The following is a 19,102-nucleotide window of genomic DNA, read 5'->3' as shown; positions in this document are numbered from 1 at the left end:
CTTGGACAGTTTTTGATAAGGGAAACCTTTGGTTGTAGGGTTCTACGTAGTTTCCACTTAGAGGGACCAACTGAAGAGCACATTAGGGTTTTTGTTTTAACCAATATTTTTCTAAGAGTGTGGGGTAAAATGATCTATGCAAATGTGAAATCTTTTGGAAAAGATTCTTATGTTAAGATTTTAACAAATTTTATATTCAGGTGTACAATACAATAATGCATCACCTTCATGTGTGTACAGGACCCAACAAACGGCTATTACAATGTGCGAGCAACGACCCATGATGAAGGGCGCTCCACGGCACGCTACCAGGAATTCCGCCCACCAAATCCAGCTTCAGTCTCTTCTGCAGCAAGCTCAGCACCCAATATTAATCCTGCTCCCATTGGCCGCTATGAACCACGCCCACCATCTCGGATTACACACAACACGTACGCCCACTTCAGCACCATTGCCAGGACCAAACAAAGTCAGGGTCCACCCAAAGCAGCACTTCAGACCACAGACTATTCCAGAGAATGTGGCCTCCTGGAATCAACCAATCAGCTCACTTATGACACGTATGGATACCAAAACACTGCGCAATATGCTCAGTACAGGCTTGGCTTTGCTCCACCACTTGAGGAAGGACCAGCGTATGAGATGTTTCCAACAGGACAGGGGCCAAGTCAAGGTGTAGGGCCAGATGCTGGACTGGGGAAGTATGGGAGCTCAACACGTTTCTCCTATTCTTCTCCACCTACAGAATACTCTCAGAGACACACGCAGAGGATGCAAACACATGTATGAGAGTGGAACAGGACACCCATATTGGACTTAAAATTGTGGTTAATCAAAAGTTAGATTCACAGATTAGTGTAGCTATCTCACAGTCACACATACACACACAGACGTGTGCACACACATTGTATTTTGTACTGTAATGTCTTCATTGTGTGCCATCAATACAGTGCCAAACCAAGATTAAATATGAAATGCAAAGATAAAATATAGAAAGGTTAAAGGGATACATTCACTACTTCCTATCCATTTATATATTCTCTCCTATATTATCCCTTTATCCTATTTCACTCTTCCTGTCACCATATGTAAATATATCTGAAAGAAACATTAACAAACAGTCTTTCCTGAAGTAAATACCTGCCCTAGTATATTAAGTTGGATAACTGAGAATAAGCTATCGGATTGTCCATTTAAGGGGACATTTTTACCCAACTGTTTCCTATGGGAATCTGTTGATGGCACCATTTGGGAAATGTCGCCAGCATCAATTAATCCAGTCTGTGACCCAGGATAATAATGAAGGACAGTTTATATGTGTAAAGTATATGTGTCATACTTGCAAGAGTTGCTGAATGTCATGAAATAGTCAACATTTCGATTTTTGCTTGAAGCAAATAGTGACTCAAGCCACTGTTCATGGTAGCCCATAAACTGGTGATGGAAGCCTATATCATTTATAGTCATTTTGTCTTAACAGTGCATTAATAACTGGCAGCTATTGTAAAAAAAAAAAAAAAAAAAAATAGCATTTTCTAAAAACTCATTAGTAGGTTCCTTGGTGTTTCCTAGTACCCAGACAAACTTGTAATTGGCTTATTCCAGCTATATGAACACATTAAATCAGCATTGGCACTTTTTTATGAAAGGATTTGTGTAGTGTTTTGGAGAAAAACTGCACAGTACTCAATTTCAGGCCCTAAAAAAAAATGCAACAAACTTAAAGGACACATTAGAAATGTGTGTGAGCAACAGTTTGGCTCCACTTCTTCCGGAAAAAAGTCAGATAAAAGCCTGTATTTATAAACCTTTGTGACTGCACTTTTTGTCATTTTGTCTCTAATGTATTAGTACATTTAGAACTTTAAGGTATAACTCTAAACTTCAAGGTAATTAATTATCGTACTTAATTTTATGAATTTTTTTTATTAAACATGTAATATAAATCACACTTTTCATAATCATGCCCTCTGGTTTACAGCATTACTGCCCTGACTGATTGTGTGCTGTGTATATCTATAACTCGCCTTCACTATTCATTAAACAACAGGACTATTATACATATTAGTATACATATACTAGTATACATATAAGTTCACAGCTAAACATTTTATTTATTTCTATTCTATTCTATTAAATTATATTATATTAAGTTGCAGCTGTGGGGGCACGGTGGCTTAGTGGTTAGCACGTTCGCCTCACACTTTCAGGGTTGGGGGGTCGATTTCCGCCACCGCCTTGTGTGTGTGGAGTTTGCATGTTCTCCCCGTGCCTCGGGGGTTTCCTCCGGGTACTCTGGTTTACTCCCCCGGTCCAAAGACATGCATGGTAGGTTGATTGGCATCTCTGGAAAATTGTCCGTAGTGTGTGAGTGCGTGAGTGAATAAGAGTGTGTGTGTGTGCCCTGAGATGAGTTGGCACTCCGTCCAGGGTGTATCCTGCCTTGATGCCCGATGACGCCTGAGATAGGCACAGGCTCCCTGTGACACGAGTACAGTTCGGATAAGCGGTAGAAAATGAGAGAGAGAGAGAGAAGTTGCAGCTGCTCTGTTCATGTACATAGGTATGTTTACAGTTTAAGTATTTGTCATTCAAAGCATTATTCTACCTAAATTACACAAATAATTATAAGTACAATCACAAAGCTTTATACATTCAGGCTTTTATATGCATTTATATAAAGTGTTACCGAAAGAAATTTTGCTGAGATACTTTTTCATAACTTGTCCTCAAATAGTACCAAAAAAAAAAGAAGAAGAAGCAGAAGAGGTGAAGAAAATTGTTTGCTACTTTAATGTGAATGTGTGGGTGAGCACACAATCTCATAAATGTGGGGATGTTCCACAGGGGAACAATTGAACCTTTTCTATTTGTACAGTCCTCTTGTCTTATACAACTTATTTGCCCCTTCAAAGTAGAAGAGCGCTTTTTCCACATTTGTATCTGAACTTGAACAGAACTTAATCAGAACATGGCATTTGAAAGCATTTTTATATATTTTTATACAAAAGAAAAAAGAAGTCAGACCAACAGTTCAGAAAATGTGTGGAAAGGCTTTTGTTTCAAAGTCATTGTTGATGTGAGTAATTTGTACTTAGAGTTCCATTACCAGATAGTGTCCAATGAATTTTGACAAAATGTTCATTTTGAACATCGAAAAAAAATTCTCACTATAAACTTATTTATTACATTAAATGTAGCTACATTACAGTGTGCCATTACATTTTCTCTCCAGATTTGGTGGCCTAACATTTTTATACCATCATTTGTACCAATTTTCTACCATCTGGATGAAAGATGAAACATGCAAAATTAACTAGGCCAGGTTTTACCAATAGACATTATTTAGATATTAATTAGTGATTGGTTTCCTGATGCACAATGGTTAGGTAGGATAAAAAAAATTGTCTTCCCAATAGATTGTCATTGCAGGACAGATTTACTAAACAGAATGGAGGCTTATAATTAAACAAATAATTGGCTTCAAGAAGTGAATAAATGCCTTGTGATGAACAGTCGGCCCTTTGGGATGAATTTTCCCACTTTGCTCCAGGTCTTGCTGGAATTGGCTCCACACCCACCACAATCCTAAATACAAAATACAGTGGTTACTGAAGATAAAAGAATGAATGAATAAAAGTGAATAATACAACTGAAATTCTTTTAGTAGGAAGTTCTGGTTAGCAATGAAATGATTCAATACCATTTTGTATTTAATGCCACAAACATAAACGTAGATATCACATTATCAGTCAGTCTCTTTTCTCCACAAATATAATGGATGATCGGTGAAAGAATGTGCAATACTCTTCGTTGATGTGTCATAGCGTAAATGTCACCCACTCTCCTAATTACTGTATCTATCTTACTCCTGTTAAAAGCCTCTTTAGTATTATTGTGTTTATATTGGGTCTTTTACTTGTTCTTGTGAATTTCATAATTTTATTCATCTTTTAAATGTATACAAAAATCTAAATTTATATTATTCATATTTGTCTTAATCCCTAATTTTATTTTACACAAGATTTTTTATTGTGTGATTATTTTTCCATATTACTGAATAAATACACCTTTTTCATAGTAACCGAAGCTAAAGTCATTCCTTTACAGATAGATAAATGTGAATAGCCAGTATAGGGTATTTATTCATCTGTTTCTTATTCATCTAATAATTTATATGTATTTTAAGTACACTGTTATTGTCATAACAATTCTATGATTCACTAATATGTTGCTAGATTTCAGTATTTTTACTTGCAGATAGTATAGAGAGTGAGATGCCACCTGTACATTTTGCCCTCTATTGTACGCACTATAACATCTATGAGGAAAAAAAAATTGTGATGTTTTTCCTGCTCAATATTGGACACCATAACAATATCAGTAAACGTTTTCATTATTTTTAAATTTATTCATTTATTAAAGGTTCGTTGCCTCAAAGCAACATTGTACCATAACAGAAACATTTAAACGTGATATTTTCACACAGTTAAAAACAAATATATTTTATTAAAATAATCGATTTCTTTACCCAAACACATGAACAATCAAAATGATCTAGTTTTTAATTAAATTAGCTGTTGTTCCCAGGAAACATTGTAGCATCTTGGAACACAAATATAACCCAATCATCCTATCATCAAATTATACAAACATTTACAGCAAACGTTAAAAATCACTATAACTTACTGTATATGCACCAAATCCCTACAAGCATTCACATACTGTATACACACAGACCTGCATGTACACAAGCATATACACACAAAATCTCCTTCCTCACTAATAAACCTCACTGCTTTTAAAATTTGAGGAAATCGATTCTTCGGAACAGAAAAACATGGGTAGTTAGCACATTTAGAGCAATGCATTTACATGCCTGAACCTTCTGGGTATTTGCACCACCTTTATCTTTACCCCAAACATGCCAGTGACCTGTCCTGTCAATGTGAACCAGCATTTATGGTCATGGTACCTCCATTTTCACCATTACCATCTTTCCCATTCTTTTTTCCAATTTTTGTGGTACTTTATCCTCGTCTCCATCCTCACTTTCTGTCTTTCCCTGCTGGATTGTCACTGTGACCTCAACTTCCTCAACACTATTTTATACCTCATCCTCACTCTCATCAACTGCATCTCATAATTTAGATAATAAGATTTGGTTAAAAAAATATATATACTTGTATTGCATCTTAGTATGTCTGTTATGGGCCGATGCAATTCCATTACAGTACATTTTTGCCTCAGCATTTTTTTGTGATTTTCTATGATACATTTGATGATATGCCATGTAACTGCTTTGAAAATACTTCCTTAAAGTCCTTATATATTTTTACTACCATGACTAACTAATATTAGTAATACTATTTTCATTATCATGTGTGACACAATGGAAAGTGACCAAGAAGCCTTTATTTTCACTCTACAGGAGCAGACATTTGATGTTCCATAAAATATGAATGGCATTAGTTATCAAGTTACAAAAAAATACTTGTATAATATGGTACTATTATGTCACATCACTTATGTCCCAATGACAAACAGGATCAAGTTTCATGAACAAAAATGTTAAAATAAATAGGTTAGTGTAGTTGCCACAAAACAAGAAAACAAGAATCAACTAGTTGGGTTAAATTAAATATGGCATTAATTTGTTATAATCCAAGTTCAACATTTTAACAGAGTTTAAGCATTTGCACAGATCTTATATTTCAGGCAAAACACTGCATTTCAGTCAATAGGGAAAAACACAGGAGTTACATTCATACAGAAAGTAATTCAGTAACATTCAGTGCATAAAAGTCTACTCGCACACGACTGAATTATTTTTAACTCCGTTGATCACAAAATATACATTTTCTGTTTTGAGACTGCTGTTTTCTATTTAATATACAGAGCAGCAAAATATTGTCACTGCAAACAAGTGTCAATTCAATCTGTTCACTTTAGTTACCCTAAACATATTTATGAATGAAGTGAATCTGAAGCCTATTCAGGGGACAATTTGTAGGAGAACACACCCGAAACAGGATGCAGCAAACACACACATAGATTTGAATCATAAACGCTATATGCTGCACCATCATACTGTATCACCAAATCATTACTATTATGAGGGTTGAGATGGCTCAAGAGTTATTCACTCAGTCATACCTAGAGGAAAATTGTCAATCCATCTATTATTATTATCATTATTATTGTTTTATATTTATTTTTATTATTATAAACATAATTATAAATAATGGTGCAGCAGGAAACATTATTTCCTTCTGGGTCCTGGTTCCATTCTGAGCTCTAATTACTGTCTGTGTGGAGTTTCACGTGTTCTCCCCATGTGCTTGCGGGTTTCATCCCATCTTCGTTTTGGAAGGAAAGAATGGCTGGATTGTAGGTGCACATGGTGTCATATGATGGAATTTTGTCCCATCCAAGGTGGATTCCTCCATTATGTTTCTGGCTGGGCTTCACTACCACTCCACTATCATAATAAAGTGGATATTGAAGATGAATGAATGAAAATATTAAATTATTGTATACGACTGTATGTGATATGATTTAGCTTTGTTCATGCACAGCTTTCCAGACCATATGGACATTTCAGAAAGATAGTTAAATATGGAATGAAGAATTTAATTCAAAAATTATAGCATCTGTATTTTGGACATGCTGAACTGAAATGAATGGAATTGACCCCAATCCTAATGATTATTTAATACTTGGTTGTCTGGAGTGTATCATAAAGCTTTATAAATAACCCATGAAGCAAGGCACCATACAAAATATCACCACACATAGCACACAGAAGCATCTATTCACACAATTCAGACAGAATAAGGGTATCTGCGGCGTGTGTTTTTTCACACTTCAGAATGTGTTGCTTGCATGTTTAACAAATGTCTTAACTGGGCCTGACAGTTACGGTTGCTAGTTTTAGTCTTAGAGCAGATAAATATTCAAAGGAATCATTAAAAACAATAAACATGTAAAGTGTCTCACGTTTGGATGTGGACAACCTGTTTTTGTTCCGAGGAATAGATCTGGCCAGTAATCCAATCTTCTTTCATGATGTGCTTATCAAGATGCAGTACGTCTGCCTTCAACTCTCTGTGTCATGTGACCATAAGATTTGCTGCCTTCTTTCATTGTCTATATGACATCATAACGCATCTTCTGTATGCATGTATTATGTATACATTGCACTACTTTCCTGTAGCTTACTCATGTTGTTTTACTCATTTAATTTGGGAATGATCTGTATTCTGTGCTACTTTGATTCTAGTTGCTGTAAATTTACTGTAAAACTGTATATTTTATTCTGCTGAAACATGTAGTTTGTGTGAAAACAATGTAACTGCTACTATTTCCGCAACATTGAGAAAGAAGTGGCGAGGAAGTGAGGCTGTCACAAATAATAAACACAGACGCACACATGCATACACACACACACAAACACACACACACTATTTACAGATTCATCCAACTGGACGGTTTTGTCAGTAGAGTAAGTTGTGCGGTGAGACCCAGCTCTACGTGTTTTGTGTCCAGAGGGTGACTGTGCGATCAGCTGATGAAGAGAGGAAGGAGAGGTGCTGTGGGTGCCATCTACATTGGATTACTTTATCACTGTGCTCTCCTACTACAGTCAATGGCAACTGCTTCGTCAGGTCTCCTAAACACACACACACACACACACACACACAGACACACAGACACACAGAGGATTAGCCTAGGAAACAGGCAGGCAATTGTCTGATATTGTAGACAATACTTTCATTTCAAGCCTAATTTAAAACCTCTACACATTCCTTCATTTAAGATATTACATAAATAAAACATTTAAATAAATAAAAAATCGAACATTCCTATAACTCAGTTGTGATTAGCTGACTGAAAAACGTCCACGTTTCCAATGTAGTGGCTGGAGCAGTGCTAGTACTGGTTGAAAAAAAAAATGTGTCTTTGCATGTATCTTAACTACAACTACAACTATGTTTTAACATTTTAAAATCCGATCCCCAAAACTTAAAATTGGTCTTTTTCTATAGACACATGAATGTAGAACAAACATGACAAAACATGATAAAAGTTATATAAAATATATTAGGATGCCTAGTTTTATAGATCTGATTATTAAACTATCAAACAAATGAAAGCATGACTTTCACTGTGTGAAAATATCACACCTATATAGCAAGCTTATGTCATGATTATGCTGACTGGTTTTACCACCATATATGTTAAACTAGTTTTTTAAATGATGTGTTACATAATTATTTATTTTTTTATTTGGGGTGTGAAGGTATGTTACACACAGAAAAACCCAATAAATCACTCACTAGAAGTAACTGCTTTATCCTGGTCAGAAATAAACCAGGCTACAGCCACAGGCAAATAAATGCAGTATAAGAGGAATACAATCTCTGACAGACAAACTCTTAAACTACTCAAAGTACTATATTTTAAAACTTTGTTGTCTATTTGTTTATCACTAAAGCAGTTGCATCTGCAGTTGCAGTAAAGGAATCCTACAACACCCTTAGCACCCCCGACTTTCAGGCTTCCTTTACCACACACAAAGTTTACATACCCTGAAAGAAATTGTTAAACATTGCTATTAATTAGAAAAATAATGCAAAACTATTTTTTCTTTTTTAAGGATAGTGGTTAAGTGAAGTTATTAATTACCAGATAGATAACTGAAATCACCTAAACAACCCTGATCAAAAGTTTACATATCCTTTGTTTGGCCACATTTGAGTGCTGGTTCGGAGCCAGAGGCTAATTCAAAATCAGTTCTCTCTTTTTCGACAGCCAAAGCATGGGCTCTGAAAGAGGAAAAGTGGTTCTTAAGTAGCACCAAAACGTTGCTGGTCTAGACTTAAGAACCGCTTGCGTCAGGGGCTGTGGGCAGGGCTACTGTTAGCACCTTTGATAATGTACCTTAAGAAGGGGTACTGGGGGCGGTGCTGGGGGCGGGGCTGGAGCTAATGTTAGCGCCTTTGATAATGTACCTTAAGTAGGGGCTAGGGGCGGTGCTGGGGGCGGGGCTGGGGTTACTGTTAGCGCCTTTGATAACGTACCGTAAGTATACCAATGTTTAATACACTTTTACTTTACCGCAATATGATCAATTATCAACACACATGATAGTAGGTAGCTACATGCTAAGGCTACCTTTTTTCTGTGTTAATGATGAAATAATGTTATGTACTTTGTTATTCTCGATTACAATCTCCATTTATACAAATTACATGGAGCTGCACGTACACATTGGATTCGCCGCATTTGGATGCCAATGTAGGTTCACAAAGACGTGAGCATGAACAGTAAAACAACATCCACCATTGTTGATGTTGTGTTTGTGTTTGCTGCTGCTGCACTAATGTTGCTGAGAAACATGACAGGTATAAAGTGACGTAACACTCGGCTCTGTGATGGCTCTCTAGCCCATGGAAAGGCAAACCGGTTCTTAGAAGGATCGCCAGTGGAACCAACTTCGAACCAGCACCAGCACCATCACAGTCTCCTGACCTCAATATCATTTAGACACTTTGAGGAGATCTCATTTAATACAACCAAAGAATTGAGGGTTAAGGGCCTTGCTCAGGGAGCCCAGGAGTGGCAGTTTGGTGGACCTTCTGATCAGCTTAACCACTTCGCTCTAAAGCTAATGCTTTAGATGATGAGATGCTGCTAAGTTAAAGCTATATGTATTGTGGAGTTAGGATAACGTTATACATGTTGGTGTTAGTTGTGTTGCATGTTGGAACAGCAGGCTGTTACCTTGTAGATCTGTGGTGATAACCTTTGTGTCATAGGAGCCCGTAAGCAAGTAGTGAGCTCCAGGGGAGAAACGTACTGAACGCACATCACTCAAGTGAGGTCGATATGTCTGCACCATCCGACCCCCTCTGATGTCATACAGCATACAGGCACTGTCTTCCTGACCTGTGGCTAGCAGACGCCCACTGGGATCCACTGCCACTGAGGCTACTGGGCTACCTAAAGCATATTCACATACATGAACTAGTACTTGAAATACTTTAAAAAAAAGGTATGTTTAAAACCAAATATAATAAAAACATGCATTTATTTATATTATTGTTAATAATAATAATAATAATAATATTATTAATAATAATAATAATAACAATAATAATAATAATAATAATAATAATAATAATAATAATAATAATAATAAACAATTTAATAATAATAATAATAATAATAATATAAACTGACATTACAGTTATAAGCCCATTAGACACATAACACAGCTATATATTATGGACTTCAGTAAAACTCATGTTTTATATGTTTCATTTATATTTTTTTTTGTGAATGGGCTGAAGCTGAAAATCAAAAGTATTTAATCTAATAAATTATTACCCACTGATGTGCAATGCCATGTAAATGGATCCCTACCTGACCCATGAAAAGCTGTTCCAACAACTCTTACACAACTGGGAATGCGTAAATCCCAAAAACGCACAGTCTTATCCTGTGAACCAGACGCAATCATCCAGCCTCCCCATGTATACAGTGACAGTATATGGCCTGTGTAGAGACAGTGTAGTTATAATAAATAAAATGTACTTGTGCACATGGGCAACTAGGGTATAAGTACCCAACAGACCTGGAGAAGAAGAATCTGTCATATTTATGTAGTTGCATGAAGAATTTATTATTAATATCAGTGTTTGGTGTGTGATCCAACCACTAATGCCAGCTGTCATTGTACTGTAAATGTAGCAAGGGGTTGTCTGTTTAGCTTAGCACGTGAGTACCTGTGTGTCCGCTGAGAGCATGAAGCCCCTGTCCTCTCTGGCAGTCAGTAGTATAGATGTTACAGTCTCCTGCTCCAGCACTGATTAAGATGGATCCTCCACTCTCAGGCCCTTCCATGAAGGCTAGGTCTCGAATAGTACCATCATGCATACTGAACTCTAGATCAGGACCTGATAGAGACGAACAGACAGACTTCTCACTCAAAGCATAAGTTGGCTTTTGGCTCTAGGCTTTTGTTTACTGACAAGAAAAGTCTCTTTACAACATTTTGAATGTACTGAACATCAATTTTTTCCCAAGTAATGATACAAATAATGGGATTCTGAATTCAGTCAAATGAGTTGAATAGCTTTTAAATAGTAAACAGAAGAAAAAGGAAACTTAATTCCAGTTAAAATCTACTAATGACATTGTTCATGATCATGAGTAAAATTAAAATAAAATACAGCCTCAAGCAACAGTTTGTGGGGACTAAGCATCATGTGCAGGCAGCACCACATATAGATAGTTCTTATTAATGTGTCCTCGCCTTCTGTTTAATAATCACGCTTGAATAAAAGTTCATGAAGATTTCATCCAGAACCTGTTAAAACTGTTAAACACTGGTATGGTTAAAAATCATCTCATGCTAGACAGACACTATTGAAATTAATGCATCAGGTAAAATGTCCTTAAACCTTAAATACAGACATGGACATAATTTTGATTATGTATAGTTTCAGAGACACAATTTTTTTTAGAATGTCTAGATTAGGATCCACATTAAACCAGGGGTTTTAACCTCAAATTCTGTCATAACAATGATTTAAAAAAATCCACAATTCCTACAGACCTAGTGCTACAGACATTTGTTAAAATATTAGGGTTCAGAGCTGTGTGCTTTATTTATTTTTTTTTAAACATACTCGAATAAAATTCTTTGTATGCTGTGGCAAATGGAAGTCCTCATGTTTTTTTTATTGCTGTGGGTCTAAATCCATGAATGAGATCACACCATAATATTTGGTTTGTAGAGGAAAATGTACAGGATTTTGTGAATTAAAAAAAAATTGTCTTCATGGCACTATACTGAACTATACTGTTGATTAGTAGTTATTGCACCAGTTATTGCAAAATGTTGTGATGACCAAATGAGAGCTAAAATGAGGTTCCCAACTAATCAAAGGGAAAATAATTTTGCTTTGTAGGCATTACAATTCATGAGATATGGACCAAAATATAAAACTTTGTGGTATAGGCTACCATCGGCCTGATCACCACGCTTGCCTGTACTATCCGTTAACTATCCAAGTTCTTTCTATAGGTTCTCTTGAGATGTGTTTTGTGTGTCCAGTGCTTTGTGCTCTGACCCCTAATTATATTAACATGAAAATATATCATGATTGGAAAAAGACTAAGCAATATTTTTTCTGTTCAGTTTTGATGAGCCTGTGCCTACATTTGCCTCAATTCCTGGTCCTGGCTGACAGCAGTGAACCCCAGTGTTGTCTGCCACAAGCCCATGTACCACAAGATTCTGGGCTTTCAAATTTCTGGGTTTTCTGCAAACCTAGCTTAATCCCTTTAAAAAGCAATGTTTAAAGCCCATTTTGTACGCATATGGAAAACATTCTGAATAACTAAAATATTTCATCCCATATATAACACTTCTATGTAATTACTATTATTGATGTATAGCAAAAAGAGAAATCATAGTATCTGAAACTGAAATTTCAGTCTTCAATTACTAATAATACCAATATGAGTGCCCTAAAATGAACTGGCTTCCCATGCCAGTGTTCCTGGGGGAGTCTCTGGATCTACTAATATATGACAAATAAAATTTGCTTGTAAAATTAGCTACCGAAAATGAATGAATAAATGTATGAATGAATGAATTAATGAATGAATGAACACCAACATGCTCTCACAAGTGCAAGTTTATAAGAATGTCGAGGCTGCTCACCGGTGGCATTGCAGGTTTCAGTGTTGAATGGCAGCACTTTGACGTACTTGTCGTTGGAGCCAGTGGCCAGAAGCTGCCCACAGGGGCTCCATGCCACACAGTAAATAGAACCTTTATGATGTTTATTTCTCTTAAAGCACACCACCGGGGGTTTACATGCACCACTGAGAGACACAAACACACACAATTGTTAGATCTAAAATAAAAACTTTAGATCTTAAAAAAAGAGATGTTAATGATTAACACATTTAATAAACAGTAGTAAAAAGCTATATAAAATATGATGAATTAACGCAGTATTTATTTACTGCACATATATTTTTTCTAACAATCTTGTTTATCTTATTTTTATTTAATCTTATTTACTGCACTGTAAGATGACTTTACTGTCATTTGCTAACTTAAATGTTCTGTGTGAGTGATTTTTAAGAATGCAATCAAATCAAATTCATTTGTCACAAAAGTCATATATTATATATAATATAATACTGTGTTGTATGTCTTGTTACACTGAGCACAGTAGTGCAGTGTTTGTATTTGGTGCGCACCATAGGATCACTATAAATCAGCAACAAATTTCTTGTAAGATCAGGTACATTTATTATTTCTATATTATTATTATTATTATCAGAATTTTTGTTGATACTATTTTTTATTTATTTTCTCTAATTTTCTCATTACATACACAAATGATTCTTCCTTCTACTAAAGGTCATAACTCATAATTTAAAACCCCTCACTTGAAAAGAAACAAGGAAAATACCCTTCACCCTTTAAGTATGCTTAATACTGAGTGACATCAAATCAGCATGTGTGCTCAGTACATGAACATTAAACAAAGTATAAACTGTTTACCTTACCAAGTATTTGTTTACGATCACTCAACTGATATTTTGAAATCTATACCAATGACTATACAGATCACAGTTTTGAATATACAGCATTCATCACATTTTCTAAGAGAAGACAAACATAGATGCGTCCGTTGTTTTCCCCACTTTGTAGCTTAAACATAAAATATTACATAATTCAGAGTTTCTACATCCGAGATCAAGTGCAACCACAGACAGTAGACTATATCAATTAGTGCTGTTGTGTACTGTACATGTTGTGCAAAACCAATATTCATTACATTAGCATAATTCATTACATGGGGGCTTCTCAAAAAGCTTAAATGTTATTTTAAATGTAAATAATTAATTTTTATTTATTTCTATGTACCTGGTTTCTAATGTATCAGGATATGCGCAGACCCGCAGGGTTTTGGAGTTGGAGCCCACAGCGTAGAACATCCCTGAGGGGTGGAAGGCCACAGCCCGCACGGCTTGTGTATCTTCCAAAGTACTCACTGTTATAAACATTGTCTTGGACTTGTCTTCCTGAAATTCAGAGAATATACACAAATCCATACAATAATACTTTCAAATAAATTTATTGTAGAAAAGGGTAATCCTAGGTAATCCGATAAACTGATTCTGAGGAGCTCTCATCACACTTTTTGTCATTCATATTAGCATAACTGCAAGGATTTTTGCTCCCAACAAAGTGCAGAAAGGGTGACATAATATTTAAAAGTAAGTCATATAAAATTTGCATTTAAAGTCTTGACTGGGATGAAGCCTTGCTTGAGGACTTGGCATTTTTTATGGAACGTACTGAATGGCTCATTAGTCAATTTTGTTTGCAAAGTAATATTTAATCCATCTCTATTTCAATGAGGAACTGGAGACATTTCAGAACGAAATATGAGCAGATTATTAACTCATCTTACAAACATTTAATTTGCTGATACTTGCATTTCCATGTACATAACATTACCAAGTTTGGCAGTGATAAAGACAACAATAATGAGGGTTTTAACACCATTGCATTTTACAAATCGTCGCTGTCGGGCGGAATCCTCGTATCTCCAAAACCATTATTTTTCAAGAAATTAAAAAAAAACGCCGTATTTTTTTGAGTTATTAAACATTGTATCGTTAAAGTTGTTATTATACCTTATATTGCTATCATATACTGTTGTGTACCAACATTAACACAACATTTTCCCAAAGTCATGTTTTATCGGAGATACAAGCTTTATGACTTAGGAGCAGGGAGATACGAGATTATGCTGTCATTGATAAGAACGGTACGGGCACAGACGTCGCTGCTGCCAGCAGTGTTCAATAACGGTGAAATTTTACATTATGTCTGCGGTCACGTTGAGCCTTTTGACAAGAGACAAGGCTTCAATAGTTAACCAAGGCTAATGACTGTAGTTACATACATCTTCCTAAACTCTATTTTAAAGGTTTAAGAGCTGTAAGTGATGCAATACAAAACACGATAAGCTGATTAGGCTGTCTAATAGGTGGAAATTAGTCTAATCTGCTCGCAAACTTACCTTCGTGGCTCACGGGTTTCTTTCTGCACAGAAGCATTACAGCTATCCATTTTTTTTAACACAACAGGCCTACTTACAGTAAATGTATATAACTATTTTCACTTGTTAGTGTCCAAAACACAGTGTTTTACATGCACAGTGCCAAGAGAGGCATTGTCTATAAGTAGGCTGACTTAAAGTCAGTAAAATAATAATAAAAACAATAATTTAATAGTGGTTTCCAAAACATTCAATTTAATTCAAATATTATATTATGCAAATATTATATTATGCACTATATCCTGCACCACTGTATCCTCCACCACTGTTGCTTCCTCTCTCTCTACACTCTCTCCAACAGAGAAATATGCTGCGAAGCTCTTCCGCGGTGTGAAGAAGAGGTGGAGTTACGAGGTTTCTCAGACAGTTGGTGTCAAATGGAGTTAAGAGATTTGCACTCAAGCTATTTTCAAGACTTTAGATTGGTTAATAACTTGTAAAAATAACAGACCACGTGGCGACTGACCAATACTGTAGCATCGATATGTGAAAAAATATGAAATTGATGAAATTTGGACATACGAGGTTTTCGCCCGACAGCGACGAAATGTAACTGAGACAATAGAATGGATGCATGTAGCCATAAAATAAATAGGTGTTGAATTAGGCAACGTCTGCACTAATACCTGTATGCCGTTACTTTTATTCATACCTAGATTGAATACTTTCTATGAAAACTTTTTATGTGGCTTCAGTTTTTATCTTTGATTGTGGTTTTGATTGTGGTTTTGATGTTGATGTTTGCTATTACTGTCAATTACCCTATATTTCAGCTGGCTTGGCTGCTTCCATGCAGTAGAGGTCTTTGATTTTGCCTTAATTCTCATTCCTTCCATACACACTGTTATTAAATAGTACTTTTTACTGTATTGTTCAACTTGTTTTTTCGGCATGCTTTCTGTTAAAAATATGGTCAAACTCACAAAGGTGTCCAATATTGCTGCAAAAGTTATAGGTCTTCCAACACCTAACCTTATAGAACTCAATAACACAGCTATCGGACACTTTGCCATTTCAATAGAACGGGATTCCACACATCCACTAAATGAGTATCTAGCCCCACTGCCCTCAGTGCGCAGGTACAGGGCTCTGAGGTGCAGGAGGGCCCGCTTTGGAAGAAGCCCGATTCCCTCAGTCATTAAGTACCTTAACAACAGACATCGCTGAGTGTTTATTCTGAATGTTTCTTGACATGTGTGTATTATGACTGTTTATGTTTATGTTGTGTGTGTCAAACATGTGCAGTGTTGTGGAAAGGAATTTCCCCTTTGGGGACAATAAAGTAAAGTAAGTACTTCTTACTGTATCTATGGTACTTCTTACTGTATCTGTGGTTGACAAGCTTGTTTGATTATCACCTGCCGGCTTAGTGCATGCCATGTGGATTATTATTATTATTATTATTATTATTATTATTATTATTATTATTATTAGTAGTAGTAGTAGTAGTAGTAGTAGTAGTAGTATTTTTAGTATTATTCTGACAATAAACACGAAATATCCAGTAATGTACCTCTGTTCCTTTAGTACGTGTCAAGCTGGTATCACTCTGTCCATCTCTCTCCTTCTGAACACTGCAGAACAAAAAGCAAAAGCATTACACTCCTCACACATTCCTTATGTATTAAACACATATCAAAACAAATCCCAGGTGCACCATCAAATTAGCTATATAATGAATGGACATTTACAGTATTTATAGATTCCCCATTTCTGTTACCAGCTGATAAACAGTAAACAATTGATTAGGCAAATGATTTGTTCAAACTGACTACATGTACATTTTAGTAAGCAACTAACATATTAATCATTAACCACCATGTATATTTATTTAAAATATATACTCCAGATTCATAGAACCAATGGCACCATGTGCAAAAATGACTGTAAACCAAATTTTCGAAAAAAATATTTTCACATGATTGTACCTACCTACTTGGTAGCACGGGGGACTCAGTGGGAGATGGAACAGCCACTTGTCCACTTTTTCTTTGAGGTGTGCTGTTGCTAAGTCCGGCCCCTTCTTGATGAAGTGTTGTGTCTGTGGCCCCCCCTGAAGTTGTTCCTGTCTCTCCTCCACCTCCACCATTACACTGCAGAGAGAGAGCCTGCACCTCCTCATCCAGATCATCCATTCCAACATTCAGCTCCTCAAGCTTTTGAATGGATCTGCAAACACAGAAAGACATACACATGACAATATGTAATTATTCAAACTACAAGTTTTCCTAAAATTAAATATGTAACCTAATTATTTTTATCCCTCCTAAGCATCAGGAGCAGTATTAAATCAAATTTGTAACCTACATAAGTATAGCCTCCTGGTGGTCCAGCACTCTTTGTCGCAAGCAGGGTTTGATTCCTGGGCAGGGAGCTAGCCACTAAAGAGTTCATTCTAAGTGCTGGACCCAAGGCCGGATAATATGGAAGGGCATCCGGCATAAATCCTTTGCCGAATCAAATATGCGGACCACGTGATCCACTGTGGTGAACCAGAACACGGAGCAGCAGAAAGAACCCTAACAAAACCTATACCAGTATGTCACGAGGAACAGGTTTATCTTAAGTCTGAATATAATGGTGCACAAATATGATAAGCACATGTTGACCTTGTTCGGAGAAGTGTGTGGTCATGTCCATGTAACAGCAACACAGACCCTCTGGAGTTGCATACCTCTCAACATGAATATGAAACACTTCTTGTAGAGTTGCCTTTTTATGATAGTATTATGCTTTTAGGCTTTGGAAGCCCAAAACTTCTGTTTAGATAGACATAAAAGAGTTGTAAACCAACATGAGAATGTGGGGATCAAATAACACGTTTGTACTTTACATGGTAGAAAATGTTATGCATATTTACACCAAAGTCAGTCCCTTGCTTCCTAGGTTTGAGACACATGTCTATAGCTGGGAACAATGAATTTGGAGACATGATCCAATAATCGATGCATGCAGGGTAAGCTTATTGTCAAGGCATGCAGTTCTACCTTAGTACTAAGGTGACCATCTGCCAAAACAGCTGTCTTCACTGATACTCTCGGCATCCTGTCTGGGTCCTTACAGAGGATTATTAGGCTACTCTAACAGAAGATTTTATGTATGTTTCCTGATCAGCATGGTAGATGGAGTTTGTCCAGGTCCCTAAAAGCTTAAAAGGCCATCATGCTACATGTATGGTTATAGCACTCATGACAAATCAGGCACAACAAGCTTTTCAGATGCAGCTATGGAAATATAGCATCTGGTAGTGCAACTTGTACCAAAAGTACCATGTGATACAGAAAAATATTCCTCTTTATTTATACTTCATAGTGGGAAAAGTGATTTTACCACAACATACCTCAAATCAACTTCAGAGTATACAGAAATGAACAGGTCCCATATAGAAGTACAATGAATTCTGGCTAAAAGACAAAACTAACTCGATAAGTGTGACAACGGAGCTCACCCCACAAGAAGCCTCGCACCACTGCTGCCTGGGTGCTGACTGAACTGTACCATTTCAGCACCCTGCCACAGAGGACAGCGAAGGTGTGCAAAGCGAAGGTGTGTAAAGCGGCGGTGTGAAGCTACAACACCCACCACTTGGCAGCCAATCAGAGCAGCAGAAAACTCCATTCACCCTCACCGAGGCACAGAGAAAAAGAAGACCACCCGGAGAGGTAAAACATTCAATAACATGGCATTATTAATTGCGTGTCTCTCGCTACTTCTTACAGCACCAGAGGAATTTTTAGAAGATAAGATTTCAGAATGATATCTTTTATTCCAAATAATAAAAGCTAAAATGGTCCTTCTGCTCCCTTACAAAGCCCTCAATAATCTTGCCCCATTGTAGCCTAAGGACATCGTTTTCTGATCTGCTTACTGTGCCATCCTTTACAGCTTTGATGACTGGGGTGTTTTTTTTTTTTTATTTCAGCCCAACTCTGGAACTCCCT

The 19,102-nt window shown here is 36.5% G+C and overlaps 2 protein-coding genes across 2 annotated transcripts in view; one reads left to right on the top strand and one right to left on the bottom strand.

Annotated features, from left to right (window-relative positions):
- kirrel1b (kirre like nephrin family adhesion molecule 1b) overlaps positions 1 to 1,118 on the top strand; it is a 40,192-nt gene extending 39,074 nt beyond the window's left edge. The window contains exon 15 of the mRNA XM_060896714.1: positions 241 to 1,118. Within this exon, the coding sequence (XP_060752697.1) occupies positions 241 to 789 (549 nt within the window). The 3' untranslated portion in view covers positions 790 to 1,118. The remainder of the gene's footprint in view (positions 1 to 240) is intronic.
- A 4,277-nt stretch (positions 1,119 to 5,395) lies between these two features.
- The window catches only part of wdr47a (WD repeat domain 47a), a 28,222-nt gene continuing 14,515 nt past the window's right edge, over positions 5,396 to 19,102 (bottom strand). Inside the window, exons 8-15 of the mRNA XM_060872018.1 lie at positions 17,094 to 17,330; positions 16,675 to 16,735; positions 13,958 to 14,115; positions 12,737 to 12,900; positions 10,791 to 10,961; positions 10,429 to 10,560; positions 9,787 to 10,005; positions 5,396 to 7,672 (exon numbers count right to left, since the gene is read on the bottom strand). Coding sequence (XP_060728001.1) covers positions 7,530 to 7,672; positions 9,787 to 10,005; positions 10,429 to 10,560; positions 10,791 to 10,961; positions 12,737 to 12,900; positions 13,958 to 14,115; positions 16,675 to 16,735; positions 17,094 to 17,330 — 1,285 coding nt within the window. The 3' untranslated portion in view covers positions 5,396 to 7,529. The remainder of the gene's footprint in view (positions 7,673 to 9,786; positions 10,006 to 10,428; positions 10,561 to 10,790; positions 10,962 to 12,736; positions 12,901 to 13,957; positions 14,116 to 16,674; positions 16,736 to 17,093; positions 17,331 to 19,102) is intronic.

This window comes from Tachysurus vachellii, chromosome 1, assembly GCF_030014155.1.
Source record: "Tachysurus vachellii isolate PV-2020 chromosome 1, HZAU_Pvac_v1, whole genome shotgun sequence".
Taxonomy (NCBI): domain Eukaryota; kingdom Metazoa; phylum Chordata; class Actinopteri; order Siluriformes; family Bagridae; genus Tachysurus; species Tachysurus vachellii.
This window is presented reverse-complemented; position numbering and strand designations above follow the sequence as displayed.